Source organism: Xiphophorus couchianus, chromosome 8, assembly GCF_001444195.1.
Source record: "Xiphophorus couchianus chromosome 8, X_couchianus-1.0, whole genome shotgun sequence".
NCBI classification, from domain to species: domain Eukaryota; kingdom Metazoa; phylum Chordata; class Actinopteri; order Cyprinodontiformes; family Poeciliidae; genus Xiphophorus; species Xiphophorus couchianus.
In genome coordinates this window covers 9,843,614-9,866,880 of record NC_040235.1, presented here as the reverse complement: position 1 = coordinate 9,866,880, position 23,267 = coordinate 9,843,614, and the positions used below count along the sequence as shown (strand labels likewise).

Below are 23,267 nucleotides of genomic sequence, written 5' to 3'. Positions count from 1 at the left end.
GTATCGCTCTCTAACATTGACACTTTTCTGTCAAAAAGCCATGTGGGAGAGTTGCTTCATCTCTGTTCTCTCGTTGCTCTTCCGGAGCGAACAGACCAGCAGCAGCGGCCACCCCTGTCAATATTTACAGTCCTGAATGAATCACTCTGAATTACAATAACATTCCCTGCATGCCTTCACATCAGCAAGAGATTTGAAAAAAAGAAGTGAAAGGAGGGGGAAGGAGGAGACCTGGAAGGGTGAAGTATGCAGCAGCAGTGATAAAGGTTGAGCGACAGAATCTGCCTGTGGCTCTCCCATGACGAGGCATGCGCCCGCAGAGTCGGCTTGAGCTGATTCGTTCGATGGGTGGAATTTCAGTTTGAGTGTGTGGGTGTTGTGACAGTTTGAGAAGTGTTAGCGCTTATCCAAGAAAGTCGTGGATGTTGTAATGGTTGGTTGATTGGCTGCAGTGAAAGCATGGGAAAAATTGGTTTATTTAGGCTGTTCGTTGTGTAGGAACATGAGTAAGACTTATGTTTTTCAGGCAAGCAGGAAAGCCATTTAGATAAAGCAAATGGTAACTGACAGTTGAATGGACAGTCTGTATTTTAATTGTTCTTTTTACTACCACTGAGAAAGCACCTAATCAGAAAAGGAGACTGAAGCAATTTTCTCACTCAACACAATGCATTTTTTATGTTGAGTGTCTGTCACAGCATGACTACAAAAATTGTTGTAATTTACATGGTGCCAACCAGCTGAACAGAAGCCAATAAACACTAACAAGTTCTCAGTCCAGCCCTTTTGGTCTGATACACAGCCGTACCAGAAAATATATTTAATTTTATATTTTAAACAACCCTCTGATTTGATGTCAATGAGTGAGAAAATATCTTTACCTGTCTTTCCGTGCAGTGTTTGTAAACATCTGGTTCCTATTTTCTTAGCTGTGCTATGTAGTATTATTGTACAGTATCAGGTCAACATGTCATTGTGATACTATTGCTGATAGTATTGCGATGATGACTACAGTTAAACTTTTTTTTTCTTTCCTTTTTCTTTATCACAATGCCGCCAGTCATTTTGAGCTGTTGCATCTTGACTCCAAAAACATCAGGTGTGAACATGCAGGCATGGCACTTAAGATATGATATCCCAGGGAAAATTACATCCAAGTCGGCTGTTGCAGTTGTGATATTGTAAACACTGATATTGCATTCCTAATTCCATATATTGTGCATGTCTAATATAGCCAGGATTCACAGGAGATAGCAATCACAAAAACAGCTGAAATTGCAAATTCTTGGGACGCCACTAATCATATCTGCCTCCATAGCTGGTCAGACAATAGCGTGGCAAAGCATATGGTGTCTAGGTATTTTATCTTCCCAAATTGCCTTTTTTTTGAGTATTTTACACATGCACACATTTATTTTGTATTAATGGAATAACAAGCAAAACCTAAATAAGATCTGCTAATATAAAATAATTTAATCGCATTTTTAGTTTTTTTTTCTTTTAATTAGTTGTTTTTGTGTTTTTAGAATAATTTTTGAGTGAGTTTAATTTTCAGCAGGTCACTTCACCTCTGGTTTTGTGAAGTGTTTGTCTTAGAGGGGCCTCTTCTAACTGGTGTCTCATGAGTACTGAAAAAATAAGCACTTTTGTAAGGGAAAAAAGAGGTTAGAGGTGAGGGGACAGCCAGATAAAAGACTGAAAAAAACACAGAGTGGGTAGATGGAGCTTAAAGAAAGAGAGAAGACAAAGGTTTAACTGGAGATTCAGGGAGCAATAGAGGTTAAGGTTGAAAGTTGAGTGTGTAAAAAACAGAATAAACCAAGCATGTCCAGCCAGGAGAGAGCATTGCTTCTATTTGTGTCATGGCTAGACTGTTATTTACCAAGATTTGACTCTTATCCTCTTCATGACTGAGTCGGTAAGCACCAGAATTATGTACTGGGAGAGAAGAACAAACAAAAAAGTTGAGGCCAAAAGAGAGCAGGAAGTATGGTTGAGTAGTAAAGCAAAGAGCAAGAGGTGAGCAGATAGTTTAAGAGGTGAAATGACTGTACAGAAAAAAACATGTGCAAGAAATGTGAAAAATGTTGAACATTTCTTTACCTGTTGTTAAAGGCCATTAGAGGTGTTCTTTTTGTTTTGTTGTCTTTTTTGGAAGCTAATGATTAAGTACAAAACAAGTGTGTATGTTAAGATATTAGTGCGTTTAGAAGTACAGCATTTTTTCTCATTTTTTTTATTTTTCCTGTATCATTTTTTAGTTTATTGTTATTCAATTAATTTTTTTCACTTTAGACTGTCCAACTGATATTTATGGGTTTTGGTTAAATTAGTAGCACACATTTAATATGTACATAAAGAGATGGTTTATCTTTTGTAATGTCTGATCATGGCATTATATAGTAGACTGCATTGTTAGATGTAGGCTTCATGTTGCCATTGCTGAGAAATAGGGAATTTTATTTTTAATAAAAATAAATGTTGGCATATTTTTGTTTATTACTTCTTAAAATATACTGTTATTGAGAAAATTGTGTCCTCATAAAGGACATAAGTGTAGTTTAATTAATAATTAAAAAAAAGAAAACATCTTCATTGAAGAACTACAGTATGTCTTAGCTGAAATGAAATTATGCTCGTTAAATTTGTAGTGCCTTCTTTACACTTGAGAATAATTAGATAATTGTTGTAATAAAATGCATACTTAGTCCCTTAGGCTCTTCTTGGTGACTTGTTTCCCTGGGAGAAGCCGGAAAGAAATGACTGCTTCATACAGGTGAGATGACTGGGTGCATGAGTCAGACAGGGAAGGGTGTGCAACTTTCCTGTAAGAGCTACATGCTGATTTTTTTTTTGTGCATCTTCCGAGTTACTGATAGGTATCTGAGTATTTTTAAGTGTGTGAGTGAGGTGTGTCAGATGAAGGTGTGTGTGATGTCAAGCCCAGACAGGCTCCACTGTGGTCCAAGTTTAGGTTGCAATGAGGTCAGTTTGTAGTGATTAGTTAACAGAGTTAGTTATTACCTCAGACTGTCAGGTTGAGATACAGACCAGATACCACTAGGATGCTGTGGGAAAGTGCATTCGGGGTCATTTCACTATCTCCTTCAGTTTCCTGCTCTAATTAAAATTGACCTGTAGCTGTAAGGAAACTACACCTTCAGGAGGAATTTATATTGAAAAGATATTTATGGGGTATATTTCATGATCTAATCTCTCACTAAAGAGAAATCTTTTTCTCATTTTACTTTTTAAGGTTTCTTTATTTCTTCCAATGCTGTTTGTATGAATTATGGATAGTTGTAATTCTACAAACGTTTCTTTATGGGATCAGAAACCTGATCTGGCTTTGGGTCTCTAAATCCATCAAAAAGGCTTTGTGGTCGGTTATCCTGTCGCAAGTTCGCAGAGCTTCTGTCTTTGAGTTACTTTTAGATCCTAAAAAAACTTAGAGAACATCCCATAGGAGCTGTAAAAACTAAACAGGTTATCAACCAGAACACTATAGATACTAGATAACTATGGACATTTGTCTTTTTTCTCTCTCACTGTTTAAAAAGGTTAAAAAATGAGAGGGAGGAAAACAATACAAACACCATCTCATTAGTAGATGTCCTTATGCAAACCATTTTTATGGCTGCTCATAAAATGTAATTTTTTGGGCAGTATTTAATTCAGTTTAACATTCAAAAACTGTATCTGTTGCACTTTGCAGAACAGTAAACACAACACAACATTTTCTCTGATATCATCATGCTGATGTGTCCTTTTAAAAACTGACAATCTATGTTTTTAAATATGTTATTGTACAAAAAGTACTAAAAAAATACAAGTAGAAACAAAATATACATAAAAAACTTAATTGTCACCAGCAATGATAAGTTATTCTATCTTAAAATGATTCTCATAAATTCATACACTGAATTCCTCAATTTCTGTATCAGCTGGTAGCAGATCAATCTGATCTTTATTTCCCAGTGATGCAGACAATACCAAGAAGTAAATTCTGTACATCATGTCTTTCTAATTTGCATCTCTGTGTTTCAACTCAAATGAAATGATTCCACTCTGTATAGCTTGGTACCAGAAGCAGCCCATCCCTACTGCAACTACAGTAAAAGGAGGCACCTCAGTAGAAATACCAAAAGCTTTTGTCGCTGCTGACTCTGCAACACTACTGTGCTATTTTAAAATTTGAAGTGCTCTTCTGCCCAATATGAAGAAGCAACAGCAACAGCTCCTTGCTGGACAATGAAGTGATGCCTGTCTCGGTAGGGCTTGTAAATCTCAATGATTTCACTGCATCAGCAGAATTTTCTGTCTCCTCAGCAGAATAAATCACTGATGGCACAGTTTCCCAGACATGAGCTCATGGGAACAACCTTTAATTTTTTTTTTTTTTTTACGTTTTTGTCCTTTGCTTTCCTGGCAGCACAGTTGCAGTTTCTAGAAAAAAACGTTATGTTCTATACTGCAACGTAACCTTTTATGTTGTGTTGTGGTATGCATTTTTTAAACCTCTCTGTGCTTAAAATTTGCATACAAACAGAAGTTGAGGGAGATTTCCAAGGAAATAGAGGTGCATTTTTTTTCGCTCCCCTCTTCCCACCGGTTCCCACGCTGCCCCTTACCTGACTAACCACAGTTTGAATCGGTTTTCCAGCTCCTGATTGGTTGGTTAAACCATGTGACCAATGGAGCACCGCCTTTGGAGATTGGTGGAGGATTTTCCCATGGGAGCTGCCTACAGTGCAGAGAGAGAGTGTGTGTGTCTGTCTGTTTGAGCACGTTAGGGGGGAAATAATCACCCACCCCCTACTTTTTCTGTCTCCTTTCATTTATCCCCCTTTTTTCCCTCTTTTTTTGATCAACTTCTATCTATTTAGACTCAGCATCACACATTAGTCACAGTATAACTATACTGTGACTTGCTGAAGAAGCAAAAAATGTGTAATATATTTTAAAGCAGAAATGGAAAGACATTGAGTACTCCTTATGTTATACTAATAATACTAAATTAAAGCCATAAGTAATATAGCTTAGTTTCTATGAATAAAGAGTGATTCAGGGGACACATGCACTTGGAGAACATGGAGCCATCACTTCTATTAGTCGTGTCAGGACCGACAAACTAAAGCCACATGTTGGTTTCAGACATAATCTGAAGTATGTGAAGACATCCAAAGTTTGACTTTTTTTGTAAATAGGTTTGACAAATCTGTCAGCTCAGGTTTTACTAAAGCTACATAGAAGAAAACAATGTGTGTTTTAATGTGCCATCTCATGGCAGCTGCATGTTTGGACCAGACCGAAACTCTGTAAGTAGTCCACCAGGGTTTTGTATTGGGTCTCAGGTTTAATGTTCCCAAGTCTGGGCCTTTAAAAGCCTCACATATGGGCAGATTTTCCAGACTCTTAAATTATATTCTATTACGGCTTACATGTATGCATTTGCTTATTCATTGCTTCTGTCCATTTCTACTGATAAAACTGTCTTATTGCATTTAAAATCTTTTTCATGTTATTGACTACCAGCTTCTTCATCATGAGAGAAACTATATTTGAAAAGGTTTGACCTGGATTTTCTGAAACAACTATGAAGTTAGGGCTGTAAAAGCAAGTCCCAGAGTCAATACATTTCAACTTAGTTTATTCTTAATTTAGTTTATTTAATATTAATGATAGCAATTCTTTCCTGTTAAAGCTCCAGCATGTACCTTTTTATCATTTTTTTTCACGTTTCTTAAAACTATCACCGTGTTGTGATAGTATAACATGAGACAAATAATCTGTAAATAAAAAAACAGAAAATTGAGCTCCTCTGCCTCTTCCCTATGGTCCTACTGGCATCCTACCATACCAGAGCCAGCAGGAAGGTCTTAATGTTGCTAATCAGCTACATGTATGTTTTGCTCAATGTGCTAATGGCAGAGAAACAACTAGAAATACATAGAAACACATCAATAGCAGATGAACAGGGAACTGTTAATTCTCAATCACCAAAGGCCATGCTTAATTAATAGCCTGTGCATTTGTGGCAGGCTTCATTGTGGGGAACTAGCTGTAGTGCAGCAGAGAGCAATGGAGAGAGAGGTTGTGAGCATTGTGTACTCGGGGTGATTGACAGCGCCAAGTCCTCCTGACTCTAATTAGTTGTTTCTGACAGAGCTACGTATTTCTGCAGATTACAGATGGACCACAGGGAGAAGGCAGAGGAGCTTGATTTTTTTTTCTTTTACAGATCATCTGTCTCATACTGTCAGGACCAACTGATGGTTTTAACAAATGTGTAAAAAGAAAAAAAAAACCTTTTTGTTTATAAACATTACATACTGCAGGTTTGAGTAAGTTAAAATCTACTAAGTCACTCTAGTTTGTGTTCAGTTGAAAAATAATTTTTAAAAGTCCTAAATTTGACTAAAGCATGTAAAATGCTAAAGACCAACACCAGCTGTAACCACTCTTTATTTGCAGGTGTCTTTTAAAATGACTAACATGACGTGATTAGTTCAAATTAAAATAATTTCTCTTCATACTGAACTTAATTGTGTATTAAATCACTCCAGGATTGTAATTTTCTTGGTTTTGAAGAGTTACAGAGTATGGGGGTTGCGTGTGTGAGATGATGTGTGTTTGTCTGCCAGTCTGTGGTTCAGCCTTCAGAGTTCAGAGCAGGTTCTGGCATGCTCCAAGCTGGGAAACTTTGAGCTGAACAAATAGCTCGCTCTGTCGTGCTGGTCGCTGCCATCATGCCCATATATTTGCGCATGTGATGCAACTTTTGAGCCCCTTCTCAGCTTTTTGGTTGCGTTTTTGCTGGTTTGTGTGTGATATGAGGCAGAGTAAATAGGATGCACCAAGGGAGAAGTAAATACAAAGCAGACACCTCTGCTGTTCCCACACCTCCACTGTCTCTTACAGCTTTCTCATGTCCTGACCTCAGTCACCACAGAGGCAAACACCGCTCCGCATGTGCACACAGAGGAGACGACCTGCTTTTGTGCTGAGTGGGCGTAGTCTCCGGGTCCGCTCCTGATTTTTTTTCCCAGGTAAAGAGTGACAAGGATTAAGCGGGCCTGTTAAGGATCTCTCGTATGAGCCAGATTTGATTTACTGCCCACTCCTGACTGGAATGCTGTTTACAGGGTGGAGCTCAGGTGTTTTGACAAGGCTTTTAGCACTGAAGTGCTGTCAGAATGGCTCACAGACAAGTGTGTGTTCGGGTTAGGAGCCGGCAAGCAGGAGGTCACTAATGTCCCACCAAGTGAGACCTTTACCATGAAGAAGGACAGGCCAGCAGGAACGTGTGAAAATCACTCCGGCGTAAACGGTGTCTTTACTGACACACTAACACCCCGACTGGATCTTTGAGTAACACTTACACCCTTTCACACCGGAGCAACAACCTGGGAAAACGTCTGATTGCTATCAACGTGAAAGGGTCAACACTAGTGAGCGGGCCATGCAGTCTTGCTTCCAGATAGTTTAACATGCCTGACACTTTGCTTTGAAGCTAAGAAACATCGCTGAGCTGAGCCTTCCTGCTACTGCTGAATCTGCAGGAAAATTTATCTTTTACATCAGGCTGTGTAAAAAGTTTTACATCGACGCTTTCAGGTTCCACACAATGAAGATGAACCACTAGCTGGTGATATTCTTTTCTAGTTCTTGGCTCACATATCATTTTACCGTCTCCAGTCAATTAACATACATTATTTTCATTTTATTTTATTTTACCACAATTTGGTTGAAATTGATAAAGCTGTGATGATGATTTGCTTTTTTGATGTAGAATTATTGAGAATTCAATAAACATGGATGTGATTTTATTTTCTTTCACATTTCTTAAGATATTTTTTTTTTTTACCTTATGCATCAATCAGTCAAACTTTATTTAAAATGCAGCATCAACAATTGTTTTGCAGTCAATGAAAACGAACTTTATCACCATAAAGTGGCCCATCAAATAAATAAAAAAACATGACAAAATATGAATTCAGGTGATAGATTTACATAATCATTTTTATGTATTTGTTACCAATGAACATTTAGATGTCCTGATTAAATACTAGCAGGAAACACTTTCTTTATTATCTGAGGAAATCCTAAATAAATACATTTCAGATTGTAGTAATGATCATTATTGTATAATTTTATGCGTTGTTTGATATGACATAAAAAATAGTGAAGAATAAAATAATTCAACTAAAAATAAAGATGAATGTAATTTGATTAAAAAAATAAAGCAAATTAAAATAGTGTGTGATAAAATGTGTGTGAGGGAAATATAGTTGTAGTCTTAAAACGTGGTCGATAAATTCATATAGGGGGATTAAAATTAAATTAACTAAGCACACATATAATGATATTTCTAAAAATCATTAATTATTAAAACCTGTAAGTAATTATTACAGGTTTTAATATGAGCCAAATTAAAACCTGAGTAAAGAGCCAATTTATCTAAAGAACTATTCTAAATGTGAAAGGAAAAATCTGTTTTCAGTTTATTTATAAAAACTACAACACACTCAAAAGTCCTCAGGTCAGCAGATTAAAAATCTGCTTCCGTATGATCTTCAGGTTCAGGTTAAAGAATAACACTTCTGATAAATAAGATGGACTGGACCTGTTGAGAGCTTCATAAAATGTTGAACAGCAGCTATAGGAATTAACTATTTAAAGACCTCTTTGTATCCCACAAAACAATCAAAATACATTGAATTTGGAAAGATAAACAACAGGAATACGTGAAATACTGTATCCTTTTACACCAAGTTATCCCTGGTGCTGGAAGAACTAACTAAGGAAAACTCATAATATTCTGTCTATTGTGCTGATGTATTCTCTATTTCTTATGTAGTTTAAAAATATTCTCCCTTTATGTGCTTGATTTGCTCTTAAAAGCAGTTTGGATATTTTATGTAATTGAAGAAATAAAGCTTATTTAATGTTAATAAACTTGACCACATAACAGTATTGGGGTAGATCTTACCCTAATACTGAATTTTTCATGAGAAAAACTCAAGTACAAATTAATTTTTTACTCAAGACAAAATGTTAGCTTTTGTTTGTTTTTAGTTTACAGATGAAAATTAGACCCCAGTTTTTAATTTTCATAAATATCTTACAAATGAACACATATATGTGTTCCTGTGGTTTTGATTCTTTCTCTCCTATTTCATATCTGTTGCTCTGCTTTTTATCCAGGCTTGTAACAGCGATGAATATGTGTCCATTCCCAGAGCTGACATGGAAACAATGCTCAAAGAGAAAGGTATACTAAATGCTAATGGAAATTTATTAGTGTTTATATTAGGATTATCTGCATGGAATTTAAAATTTAATTGTTAATTCTGGTTTTCTTTTTCAGGATTTCTGCAGGATCACAACACCACTGACCACATGCTTGAGAAATCCTGTCAACAGGAAGAGTTGAGGCCTGATGACACCCTGACCCCCAGCGTGACCCCTGAGCCCCCCAGGTACGCCGCTCAGTGTCGCTGGGCCTCCCTTTCAGGACTGGACCGCGACACCATGACCTTTCCCGGGGGGTCGCCCATTCAGCTCCACTCTGTGCCCCCCGCCTTGCTGCAGAGGATACCCCTGTTCTATGTCTGCACCAGATGTGGCAAGGTGTTCTGGGAAGGCTCTCACTTTGGCCGTGTCCTCTCTTTGTTCCAGGAAGTCCTACACGTAACAGAAAAGGATCACATCTCAGTTGCCGGGCCATTCAATTGATGCAGAGCTGCTCATTTTTATATTTTGTATTAAGTTTTTATTTATATTACTTGTTGATAATTCAGTTCTCTGCTCAGGTCCATGTATTTATCTTTCATGCAGTCTGTGTCTGATGAAGGAATGCCAGAAGTTCCAAGCCTTTAAGTCACGTTGTTGAGTTTTGATGAGAAATTGTGCCAGGAGACTAATTCTATCACGGTTTCTTTGTTTTTATTATTTTTATTATTATTATTAGTGCAACAAAGACTGATGTGTTTACAATCCTAGCTATTTCATCTGTTGTTGTTTTTTTTTTTAAATCTGAATGTTTTTATTTTTGATTGTTTATAATCAGATGTGTAGAATTTTGCTTGAATTTGAAACTTTTTTTCACTTTAAAAGGTATAGAAAGCGTACTTTTCTATTGGGGCCTAAAGATTTAAATTAAATTAAAATATTGAAAAATCAAGCCTTTAATGGTTTCTATTCAGTTAAGCATCCCAAGTTCAGAACTATATACATAATTACATGAATCATGTGTGTCACAAGTATTTGACTCCCTCCTGTTGGAGAAGGTTAGAAAATACAAGGATGAATATTGCTTGGTGTTTCCTCTTTTGGACAAGATCATGCACGGTCCTTAGAGACGCTTCTCTTTAGCTATAGGATTTTCTGTTGTATTAAAGTTAAGAAACTGAGATGACAATGAAAGAAAGCTAATTTTATGTTTCCAACATTGGCAGAGTCTGAATTTTTATTTGAAACTATCTCTGTTTTTTAAGAGTCCTTTATGACATGGCGTTTAGAAAAGAAACTGGGACACAGTATCACAGATCCTCCTCCATACTTCAAAGTGCTCTGCAGGTTATTAATAAATAACTTTTGTTTCACACAAGATGCAACGCAAGTATTTGTTGCTGAAGATTCAAATCTTAGTCTCGGCTGACCAAAACAGTTCCAGTTAAAGTCCCACAAGAGTTTATAAAACTCCACCTTTAGGTTTTGTATGTAGGACAGAAAAGGCTGTTTCTGGTTAACATGTATATTGTGGTTAGTGGCCGTGACATGACCATACTGCTCACTTTGCGTGGTGGTAAAAATAAAAGGAATTATGGTAAAAAAGAAGAGAAACTAGTTCTTGTCCAGCCTCAAAAGTTTATTTTGTGTCAAATTATTTTCGGTTTTTTTTCAATTTAATTAATTTGTAAATTATCTTGTTTTTTTCCATTTTGAATGGCATTTGTGTTATGTCATACTTAAACCAGGTGAAGAGGGAGTGGTGGATTACTAAACAAAAAATGCCATATCAGGTTTTTAAGGAGTTGGTTCTTGAGCTGCGGAGAATAGAAGCTAAATATTGGTACGTCTAGACATCTCAAGTCTAGATGTACCAGTGATTAATTAGCATTAGATCATTTTTTTTCTTCCTCGCTGAAGAATGCTGCTTAGATTAAATGTTTTTTTTACAAATTGTGTGTGATAAATAACTGCTGTTGGAATGCAACACTTTCAGTAAGTCTTGTAACTGGATGTTTTTTCACATTTTCCATGTTCTGAAAATAAGTCACATGGACTGATGGACTGAGAATGGGCAGTCTGATGAGATCTTCTAAGGTTTTCTGATATGTTTCAGGCGTAGCACCAACATGGGGGAGTTTCTGGCAATAGATGTGTCAGATCTCATAGAAGAAATCTCCCCATACCAGAGGAATCCACTCATATTTTCTGCCCTCTTTCCTAATCTCATTTTAAATTTGTGTGATTGCATGACAGGAGCCTTTATCCAAAACGGCCCAAAGAGAGTGAGGTTCGTGCTGCTAGAGATTTTCTGATATTTTCTGTAAATGTATATGGTCTGCATTCTGTTAAAGCTACAACAAAAGGCATACACCCATAAAATGTAGGAATCTCTAACGATAGCCAGATGTGGGCTTTCTTCTATTGATCACAGGCATCAAAACGGCTGCAGTGGTTTTCAGACGGCTCATAGTCACTGAGGTAAATTAGTGTTCAGTTTCTGAATTTAAGCTGCAACAGCTGCAGGACAACATCTGGGGTTTGAGATGTTTATATTGCTACTTAAATTAGCAATATAAGTAGAGCTGTCATAATTACAGTTAAGCTCAGTTATAGAACTCCTCAGTGTCCTTGTGTGTCCAGATGTTTTTGAATCCTATTGATATATCTTTTAATAAGCATGTGTAAACTAAAATATTTTGTTAATCTTGCCATAAACCAATTAACAAATCATTTAAATGTTATTATTATAAACGTATATGTATTGCTGTGTGGTCACTTTTGTGCTACACTGCAAGAAATTCTCTATAGAAATTATTATAAATATGATTGCTATTATGTTCAGCATAACAATTTTCCCATCTAATTTATTCAAATTATATTTTTAAGGAAATTTCAGCTACATTAGACATGCCATTTATTTTTATTTGTTAATGTACTTCACCTGTTGAAGAGACTTCAGCTACAGAGATTTTTAAAAAGTAACTGTCTCTGAAGATGTCACAGAAAACTGCGGGAGACACGGATGTGAAAAATGTAAAGGGGAAACATTAAAAACGTCCTCCTAAATGCGCAGGTTAATAAAAGTTAGTCCAAATTATAGTAACATATGCAAAGTTCAATTAATAAAAAGTACATTGACTTTGTTGAAAAATTTGCTTTATAGTTTAGCAATGAGTTTCCTAAGAACGTTCAAGCAAACATTTAATTTTTTAATAGCATATCCACTTTGGAATTTTGATTATTGCTCCCAATTAAGTCATTAGAAATTATCTTTAATGGTCTGGGAAAAGGTTGATGAGAAACTAATGTGCGCAGCGCTGTGTAAAAAGATCCCAAATCTGCAAATCATTGCTTTACAATAAAGATTTAGCTCATGCAAACTCATTCTGCTCTGTCGCACAGCCTGAACCACACACACACAAGCACACACACACACATTCGCATCTCGGCTTACAGCCATAAGCTTTCATAAATAAGACTTTATAATTGCTGCAGTTGCATTAAGCTCCCCTGAAATATTTTATTGGTATGGATAAAACAGACATGATGCGGCTCCCGGACTGTCCTTGTCCGGGTGGTCGCAGCTCCTGTCTGCACAGAGCTCTGCGCTGCAGCGCCGTGTTATTTGATCCACGCTCTTTCTTCGCTGGGAAGAAAAGCTCGCCTCTTTCCCACGCTCTGAGGACACGTGGTGTCCGGAATGAATTGGATTCAGAGGACCCTCCCTCCTGGTTAAACGTCACCTCCTTCTCACTCTCTCTCCCTCACATTCACACACACACACACACACATTCTTCTTCTTTTTTTTTTTTATGTATGTGAAAGAAACTGGTTATAATAAAGAAAAAAGGATAATTTCCTTCATGGTTTAATTCTTCTCTGTGAATGAGAACCCAACATTTCTGTGGGTTTTTCGTTTTCTTTTTTTTCTAAAACTTTTTAGCAACATGCATTCCGGGAGAACGGGGGACGGGGAGTCTCCTCCTGTCTTGTCTGCCGCGGGTCCCTTCGGCCCCTGGGCACCAGATCTCGAATCAGAGCTCCGAGTTGCCTCGATTTATCCGACGCCCCATTCACAATCTTGAACTTATGACTCTCTATAAACAAACATGCATTTTGCTAACAAAGAATGCATCTATATCTATAGCTACTCAGCTATAGAGGCCACCGGTTTACATTCAAAATATCCTAGGTGAGCTTTGGTTACTCTTATTACTGTGCGCATTTACGCGCGCGTAACGCGCGCATTTCATATTAAAAAGTTTTATTTTCTGTCAAAGTATGTGTGATATTAACAGAAGGTGTGAAGTTTGGAAAAACAGAGTGGGGTGAAGCTGTATTTGGGGGAGAAATTCATCCAAAAGAGAAACCTTTGGCTCCTTCAGCTTGTGCACACGCTTTCCAAGTATTTAAACTGACTCCAACTAAAGCTGTGATGGCCGACAGATGTTCCTGGTTTTCTAGAAAGTGTTCTGCAAAGACCAAGGGAAAAAAGGAAACAAGACACAAACTGCACAAAAGTCTTACAAAAATCTTTGCGCTGAGAAATTAAAAGGTTTTAATGAGTTCCCGATCTTACGTGAACTGTGTTTTTATTTTGGAACTGGCACAAACTTTTCAAAGTCCCTTTGCACACATGTAATTTTAAAGCGATTCGTTTGATATTTTGATCCAGGAACCCTGGAGAGCACGCCACACTTCTTTCTCTGCCGTTTCTGTCCATTCATGTGATCCAAAAAGTGGGGGTGGGAGGTGTTGAGAGCCATCTGTTCTATGTTTGTGATGGTCATGCTGCTGCTGAGTCAATTTGGAGACCAATCAGAAGACTGCCCTAACTTAAAAAAAAATGCACCACAGAAATGCTTATGATTATGTTTTCCAAAATCAGAAACTGCAGCACATTCTCCCTATGTTTATTATAGATTTAATTCAAGAAAACTCAAGGCAAAGAGAGGGGCCCTTATAGAGGCTATGCTGAATGTGAACTTATCTTCTTCAGCAAGCATCATTCTTATGGGGTCCATATGGGATTTTCCACAGGTTACATAGACTCCCATGTTATATTTACTTGGTTGATGTGGAAAAAACAAACAAAGCAAACCCTTTGGATTAAAAGTAGGAAACATATGGGTCCCAGATGTGTTGCTGAATTTAAGCTCATTTCAGTTTGTGAGACATAGCAAATACATTCATAGGGTATTGTTAATGTTGCTGATACTTGGTAAACCCAGTGAGCTGCAAACATGAGGCACATTGGCACAGATTCACTTGGGACCCATCCAGCTTGAGCAAAATCTGCGAGGGGAAGTGGCTGAGAAATGGGTCCATAGGACCGTGGACACAGGTTTAACAATGACTCATGTTAACTGCCTTCACATATAGCATGTAAAAAAAAAAACTGATCTTATGATTTACATGCTAACCAAATGTTCACAAAAACATTTGGTTATCAGATGATACACAAATAAATGACTGCGGTGCAAGTGAAGTGGTTAATCCAGCCTGTGTGACCACAAAGGGGAAGTAGGCGAGCATTACTGCGCAATTAAAAGGAACTCTGAATTCAAAAGTTAGCTTGTTATCTAAAATGTGGTAAAGTTTTAATTTTTGAAGGCGCAGAGTTTTAGTTATGGACAAAAATGAACCGATCGCGGTCAGCTTCCTCTCATTTTAATAGACACCTGTCATTTAGCTCATGTTTGCAGTCATATAAAGAGTGCCGCCCCGTATTGAAATCTGTACGCGCGGGGCTTCTTCATCCGTGGGATCTCCGCTGCAGTCGCACGACTCATACGCGCAAGTCAAAATGTGCGCCAAAAGGTACAGTGCAGGGTGTGGGAAAATTAGAACAGTGTGAAACCATTAGAGCAGCGAGCTGCTCAGAAAGTGTTACACAGATGAGATAAATTCCGGAGCCGCCAAACGGAGCTTTCTGATTGAGGCAGAGATGTTCCTTCTCCGCGGTTTCTCTTACTGCTTGCTTCTCGGCGACTTTTAACACGTATTCTCTCCGTCTCACCGTGTTTGCGTCTGTCACCACCCCACTCCCCCTTCCTCCCGTCCTCGCCTCTCTCTCTCTCTTCTCACACACACACGCAGACACACACAGGCGCCCGGTTCCCACGGTGGCGGGGGCAGCTGAGCGGCGTGTCAATCTGCGCACAGCGTCACCTCTTTTCACTTGCAAAAAGGAAGTAGCGCAGGGCTTTTGTTATTTGAAGTCCCACAGTCTAGTCGCTTTAAAAACAACTGGACTATATCCGCCGTTTATGATTTAAACAGCCACCTATAATCTCCCCATCGGAGGTGTTTTTACACGGGGAGCCCGGGCCCGTTTGACTGCTATTTATACCTTTTGGTTCCTGCCCATACACGCTGATAAATCCAAACCTCTGTGCCGTTTGGACCCCCTGGAACCAAGCATGTGCCGAAATATGCACCGGTCATCCCCATATTTCTCGCATTACACTTACAAAAAAAAAAAAAAAGCATTATTTTGAAGGGAAAAGAAAATGATACATTTTTGAAAATTATTTTTGCAGTTTTTATTCTCAACTCTCGTGTCCCTAAATAAAACGTTCATTCATAAATCTACTGCTGAATAAGTAGAGGCTTGTAACATTAAAAGACAGATTCATGATGATCAATGAATACAGCAAACAGCACAGAAGCCTAAAGCAGGTTTTGGTTCTGAAATAATATGCAAAATTACTAAAATCTTATTGAGCACTACAAACCATCCGAAAATGGAAATGATGTAATACAATCGTCAAGAGAGCCACAGTTTAGGGGCGTACAGGTGCTGTACACTACACAAATCTGGTCATATTGATGAAACAGCAAGAATAAAGCAATGTTCACAAGGAGGCGATAAGAACTAACGTTTATATTTTGTCACAAGACTTATTGTGTTGAATTTGAGCACACCATTCTCAGGATGCAACAGGGTGATGGCAGTATCAGGGACAGGAAATAATCATGATAGACACAGGAACCAAGTTTCACTTTGAAAACTGCTTTTTTAAAGTGCGACCCAAAGTGACAGATTAAATGGGATGAAGCATAGTGTAGTTGTGTTGGGAACTTCCAGTCGCCTGGCTGAAAGTCTGCAGCAGCGCTTTTCCCTCGCTAACAATTTTGTGGCTGCGAAATGTTTTTGATAACAATAAGATGCAGATAGCTATGATCTGATAACTAAAAGAGCGCCACCTGTCGATTTTAAAATGCACATTACATTACATTTTCTTTCAAGTATTTGAGAAAATAGCTGCAAGTGGGCAACTTTTCTCCAGCTAATTTTTGAGTTTCTTTCCATAAAAAAAAAGAAAGAAAAAAATAGAAATAGGGGGAATTCGCAAAATACTAAACCACAAAAGGTTGGGATCCACTGAACTTCTAAATTTAGCAGGTGTTCTATATTTCTTGGTTCATATATATGTATTATTATCAAATAATAAATAGCTGTCATGTATTGGACTGATTTACAATCATAATCAATGTGCGGCCTTAGTAGAAGCAAAAAATAATCGTTGCTTTTCTGTTTAAAAAAAAACAACACATCATATTGTACATTTTTTAAGTAAATGTTTGTATAACACCAAGAAACCATAGTACTTTTACTTACGTTTATCATACAATGAGACATTCAAGTACAGATGAATAAAATGAGAAATAAGTTGAACTGTGGTATCCAGTCTTAGGACCCCATATAATCTTTATCCGGCCCTGCATGTTGACCATAATACCTCATCGGTTCTTATTGAGACACTCTTTTCAATTCGCTGCACTGCGTGGCAAGCAGGATATCAGATATTGAGCTCAAGACAGAAACATTCTGTGGCAACATTATTTGGACCTCCAACCCCCCACCACCAGCAACTCTCTCTCTCTCTCTCTCTCTCCCTGCTGAAAACCACGTCGCCCACCCCACAGACACACAGGCAAGGCTCTGATCCCTCCCTCTAACCCAGCCGGCAGCCTATAACCTCCGCGCTTCTCCGCCCATTCCTCCACAGTTGATTCTTCGGGAAGGCATTGTCATGCAAATAAAGGACGCGTAAAACTATTCCCCCGGAGCACGGCGCAGGGCAGAGACTCATAAGGACCGCGAGGAGGAGGAACACACGCATCCCGGGGCCCCGCAAAAGTGGTTTATCTGTCGCCACAACACGGACCCGTCCATCTGACGCAGGTAAGTCAACGGATTGCAGTTTGGCTGCGGGACGCAAGCCTGGGGAGATCCGTGCGTAAACCTGTGCGCACAGAGCTCTCCTCTCCTCTGTCGCGCTGTCTCATTCTTGGATGTGGCGGAATGTGTGTAAGGAATTTGGATACATGCGGACATCTTTTGTGATTTTTCTTCTTTTTTTTTTTTTTTTGAAAATTACTTTTGTCTCTCTCAGACGTCTGCATGGCCACATGAGCAGCCACATATAGCCAGGAAGCTGGTTGGACCGTTGGAGGAAAGCCGACGGGGACCCAACAACGAGGAGGCTGCCCTTTGGTGATTGTGGTCATACTTCCAGTCTCCCCAGTGAAATCGGAGGAGTCTCTTCTTCATCTCACTGTCCAGGCTACCTGCTGCTGCTGCTGCTGCTACTAGAGAAGAAAAATTACATCCAGAGACGCCCGGAGCGCTCCTTGACACTTTGATGTTTTAGGGGATTTAGGATTTCTCAAATATTAACGTTTTTGCACACCAGGTGTACCGTTTTCCCTCTCGTCCTTTTTTGGGATATATCCAGTGATCTTCCACCGTTAAAAGTGCCTTAAAACTGGGTGTAATCCAGCATAACTGTGGCACTGTTACCAGACCAGAGACGCTCGACACAGTCTTAGAGCCGAGGCAGGATTATTTCTCGTTCCCCCTCAAACTTCAGCGAGTTGCCACCATGAGCCAGGCGGATGTGTCGACTTGCTCCGCGCCGCAGAGGGTCTTCCAGGAGGCAGTGAAGAAGGGGAACACAAAGGAGCTGCACTCGCTGCTGCAGAACATGACAAACTGCGAGTTCAACGTCAACTCCTTCGGGCCGGAGGGACAGACAGCGCTCCACCAGTCCGTCATCGACGGCAACCTGGAGCTCGTGAAGCTGCTGGTGAAGTTCGGCGCAGACATCCGACTGGCTAACAGGGAAGGGTGGAGCGCTTTACATATTGCCGCCTTCGGGGGCCACCAGGACATTGTGCTATACCTCATCACCAAGGCCAAGTATTCCTCTGGGGCCCGGTGATCTGTCTCTGCTGTCAGGTAAAAGTAGAACATTAAAGAAAGAAAGAAAAGAGCAAAACACATCAGCAACAAATTCAATCTTAAAACTGCAACGCAATTAAAGAAAACATGTTCTTTTCAAAACATAGCTGCCATTATTTACGTATTTGTGCCAAAATATATGGAAAGGAAATAAAATTGCGCAAAAAAACTCCCCTCTCTGTAAACCAAACAGGGCCATCTGTGCGCACCGCATGGTTCACTCAGACCAGAGCCGGCCCGAGGTTTTAAGGGGCCTTTAGCAGAATGTGGTGTGTGTGTGTGTGTGAGGGGGAGGGCGAGGGGGGGGGGGGGGGTACTTTTTCAATTAATCACCAGCGACCATTGGCAGAGCTAAATCACAGGTTTCTGTGAAGATGGGAAACATTTGACTGGTTGCACTGGGATGTTTCTAGACCTAAAGCCAAACTGATGCAGACGATCTAAATGCAAGCATCCTAGAAGTACGATCTTCTTGTAATATTTAAGCTGGCTGTGTTTTTCAGCACTTTCTGGTTTAATATTTGCAACTTTTTCCCAGCCCACAAAAGATAAATAAAGTAGACTTATTCAAATCCAGTTACAGTGTGCAAGAATTATAATTCAAGCCCAGAAATAACAAAAACAAAACATTTAACTGCACTGTAGTTATTTACTGTTAGTCCATTTGCTGTTCTTTTTTAAAAATAATTTCTAATCTTTTAAATTAACTTTCCTGAAAAATCTAATCAACTATAAAACTAAACTAATTTCACTATATGAATCTGTAATTTTGAAATGTATATTCTTTCCAAAATTTGGGCCCCCTTCTGATTGTTTTGTGGCCCTAAGCAGTGCTCTTTTTCACTTATTCCTTGGGCCGGTTCTGTCTCACACACAATCACGCAGCTTCATTATGAATCTCTCACAAAAAGCACCTCACTCCGGTGAGCTTGTTGGTACTTAAAGCTTTCGTCTTGAATGTTCATACAACATCGTGTCATTATAGAAGAAACTGTCACACCGTATCTGCGTGTGTGTGTGTGTGTGGATAGTGCAGTGCAGATGGCCCAGTTTTTTCATTCAAAGTTAATCGTTTCTTTGTGGGAGTGCAGATTTGACCTGTTGCTCCTCATTGTCCTGTAAAAATACCCACATTTTTTGTAAGTTATTTTTATGTGAAACACGGCACTTGATGCTGCTCGGCTGCATGCTGGAATATCTGAAAGGGAAGACACACGAACAAGAGGAGAAACCCTCTGTTGGTTTCCTGAGGTCTCTCTTTTTTCCTAAATTAATACATATTATAAACTCAAAATGAGGATCACACAGCTACAATTGTATTTTCTATGTATTCAGGGTTCCTGCTCATTTTTCTTTTCACAACTCCACATGTTTCTGGACTCACATCAACAGAGTTCTCATTTTGCGAAGTTCGCTCTCTACTTCCTTCAGACATTTTATTTTATTGAGGTCAAGCTTTGGAAAAGGAAACCTGCAAAAATCCCAGATTCCAAGCACGGATGGATGCAGCATTTAGACAACGGGACAGTGAATAAAGTCTGGAGACAGAAACGTTTTCCCAGAGTTTATTTAATTTTTCCATACAGCGTAGGAACCCTGTGAGTGACTCCATCGTTGTTGTGAAGTACTGTACACAATAGCTTTACCTTTTTGACAGTAGCTGAATGGGCTCTGCAAACACACATTTTGCCATTGCTGGTGTCCCAACCTTTCAGGCCAGTGCGACCACTCTGCCCTGGTGGTCATCGTATTAAGAACCGCTGCTTTCGCTTTGTATGTCGTTAAAGAAAAAAAAAAAAAGGAAAATTTGGATTTCACTTTATAATCTCCTTTCAGTATTCTGTTCACATCCTAGTCATCACTGTGAAAGCAGGCTGATTTTATTGTTTGTTTTTTTCTTTTATATTTATGAAGGTACATTGAAAAGATGCATTTTTGAATATGTTGTGGTTCTACTTTTTAAAAGAAAAACACCTGTAGAGTCAGAGTTTGGTGGGTGACTCAAGCTGCTTCAGACTCTTTTTAATTTTTAAATTTTTTTTTTTTTTTGAGTGCAAACCTGCAACCCCCCTCCTCCTTAGATGACCCACACAGCTTTAGCCTGTTGACCCTCAAGAGGACTTTCAATTAAACTGACTTTTCTTTTCTTTTTTCGTTTGGTTGCCCTTTTTCCCAGCTACCTCGTCTGTAAAGTATTCTCAAGCTGTTTCGCCTTCTCTCAGCTTGCCCTGCCAATCATGCCAGTATCTGTCTGCTATGTAACCTTGACAGAGACGATGGACTTCGGTGCAGAAGATGCAATGCATTCCTCAGTCAGGACAGTTTATGTTACACTACAACCAAACCAGTGCTGACTAAAGCATGAGCCCCCCCTGCCTCTGAACTCCACTTTACTCTTTCTTCCTCTTTCTGTGTCCTCATCAGCCTGTTTTATTTTATTTTAATTTTTTTTTTCGTTGTACAGCATGACTTATAAATGCAGGGAGTTTTATTGCACAAAAATACAGAGCCTTGCGCACCCCTAGTGTTCAAACGGGGTAACTTCAGAAGGCTTTGGAATATTTTCTACTACTGAGCAGGATTCTTCTTACTGATGGATGATGAAGACTTTATGAAAAAATCTACGTATGACTATTGCAGGATGTCACACAATAAATAAAAAAAGGAAAATTGGATTTTGTAAGCTTGCCTGCTACATTTTGAGAGTCATGACACCCTAACTGTTTTTTTTTGTTTGTTTGTTTTTTTTAACAATGCTGCTTGTTTTGTGTCTTTTCTAAATGATGATCATTTTTTTAAAACCTACTGCTTCACAGCAACACTGGTCTAACTCATGAGAAGCTTTTTTTTTTTTTAAAGTGTCTTTTATTTCTGCGTGAGCCTGACATGTGTTTGTGTTTGCTTCTCATGGGGGCCCGTGTGGCTTTTAAACAGTCATCGGCCAGACTGAGAAGCTTCCCTGGAATAATCATCCGGAATCCTACAATAAAGCTCCACTACGACAAGGTATAGATTCACATCAGGCAACAAATAAAATATGCATCGCTTGTGTTTAAACTTGATCTTTCTTTTTTATTTTTTGTTAAGAAAAAAAAAATTGCACTGATGACTGTTGTTGAAAAGTTGGCTTTTATGTGTCAACATTTAATTTTTTTCTGAATAGAAAAAAAAACAAACACAACAAAATACTATTGTATATGTATACGCTCCAGGTGATAATGTCATAATGTATGTTTTACTTTGTGGGAAAAAAACATGTTTTTCAACAAAGATGTGTGTATCTCTGTGATTGGGTGTATGTATATATACATATGGATATATATATAAATGCTGATGATGATGATGATATCTTGGGGCACTTTCTTTTCTGAAGTGCTGTCTTCCTGTTGTGTCGTTTTAAAAGGGGGAATAATACATTTGATGGTAAGATCATTGTAACGTGGTTAAAAATTGCACGCTTGTGTGGTTATACGGCTCACCGAGTCATAACATTTATGACGCGCAGAGCCAGCTGTCGGAATGGTGTACATGAGTGAGAGGATATTTTTTTTCTAGAAAAAATGGAGAAGAAAAAAAAAGAAAGAAAGTGAGTAAGTGCAGATATTTTTTTTTTTGGGTCAGTCAGCATGTGTTTCTGGTCTTGCTTCATTTCAAGCAAAAGGAAACAGATGAATCTTTAATGAGTGATGCAGATGTTCCATCTTGTCTGTTTTATTTTTATTTTTTTTGTATACTTTTCTTTTTGAACATTTGTAACACTGTGATGATGGTGACGTGACGTCACATTGAGATGAGTGCTGTATTATTTTTGTACGTTTGTGTACAAGCCAGTAAAGAAATCATTAAACTAAAAAAAAGAAGAAAAAAAAAAACGGATCTTGTGTATGGATGAGTTTCTTCCTCTTCGTCCTGCTGGATTTTGTTCATGGAAGGAATTGGTTTTGGAAAATGCACCTCCCCTCCCACCAACTCCCAGACTTCCAAGTCGGGCACAGCCCAGATCCCAGTTCTCCCCTTTTGTCATTCATCATGGCCTCATCCTTTCACTGCCGGGATAAAGGAGCCTGGTGCATTGTGGGTAGGCTCAGTTTTAAAGTAGGGTCCCCTCCCCTGTGTGTGTTGTGGGAGAGATGGTTTTATGTTATCCACGAAGACCCATACACACACCCCCGCACGCCTACACACACGCACACACAAACTTTCCAAAAAACTCTTCCCTTGTACAACTTTTGCACTTATTCAGCTGTTCTGACCTTTCTTTGGTCTTCAATGCGTTGCTTTTCAAATTATTTTTGTGTCAACAAAAGTCTAAACTTGTGATAAAAAACACAATACTCACTTTAGTCACATAATTTGTTTAAAACACATCACTGTTTTCACCACATTTTGTTGTGGCTCTGCTTGCAACATATAGAATGTCTTGTTAAAATCTTGCAATAACTTTCAGTTCAAACATTAGAAAAAAAAGAGACTATCATTGTTGGCTGCATTTGTTAGCCACAAATGTCAACGTATTTCATTGACCCTTTATGCTTTAGTCCTACACAGGTTAATGTATAATTTAAAAAGCAGAAGGAAAAGTAAACGTGACTTGAAATGTAAATAATTGAAACTCAGTCAGACTGGATAGTAACAGTGATACCACTGTCCTGCTGGAAGGTGATTCTCCACCCCAGACTTTTTATTGTATTTTTTTTTTTGCAGTTTCTAATAGGTTTTCTTCTTACGCTGTTCTCTGGTTAAAACAAGCATCCTCATCAATGTGTTCAGAGTGATGTGG

At 38.7% G+C, this 23,267-nt stretch overlaps 2 protein-coding genes across 7 annotated transcripts in view; both read left to right on the top strand.

Moving 5' to 3' along the window:
• exd3 (exonuclease 3'-5' domain containing 3) overlaps positions 1-12,617 on the top strand; it is a 47,802-nt gene extending 35,185 nt beyond the window's left edge. For 3 of the 5 annotated variants that reach the window (XM_028025228.1, XM_028025229.1, XM_028025227.1), the window contains 2 exons: positions 9,208-9,274; positions 9,371-12,617. In XM_028025228.1, the coding sequence (XP_027881029.1) occupies positions 9,208-9,274; positions 9,371-9,738 (435 nt within the window). In that variant the 3' untranslated portion in view covers positions 9,739-12,617. Of the gene's footprint in view, positions 1-2,708; positions 2,777-9,207; positions 9,275-9,370 lie in introns of all 5 variants that reach the window. The other 2 variants (XM_028025231.1, XM_028025230.1) reach the window with 2 other exon arrangements.
• Positions 12,618-17,171: 4,554 nt separating this feature from the next.
• On the top strand, positions 17,172-22,350 carry nrarpa (NOTCH regulated ankyrin repeat protein a). Of its 2 annotated transcripts, none has more exons than XM_028025232.1 (2): positions 17,172-17,428; positions 17,640-22,350. In XM_028025232.1, the coding sequence occupies exon 2, from the start codon at positions 18,129-18,131 to the stop codon at positions 18,465-18,467; it is 339 nt and encodes a 112-aa protein (XP_027881033.1). In that variant the 5' UTR covers positions 17,172-17,428; positions 17,640-18,128; the 3' UTR covers positions 18,468-22,350. The 2 variants fall into 2 exon arrangements, with proteins under 2 accessions (XP_027881033.1, XP_027881034.1); XM_028025233.1 differs by lacking the exon at positions 17,172-17,428 and adding an exon at positions 17,435-17,554.
• The last annotated feature ends 917 nt before the right edge of the window (positions 22,351-23,267 follow it).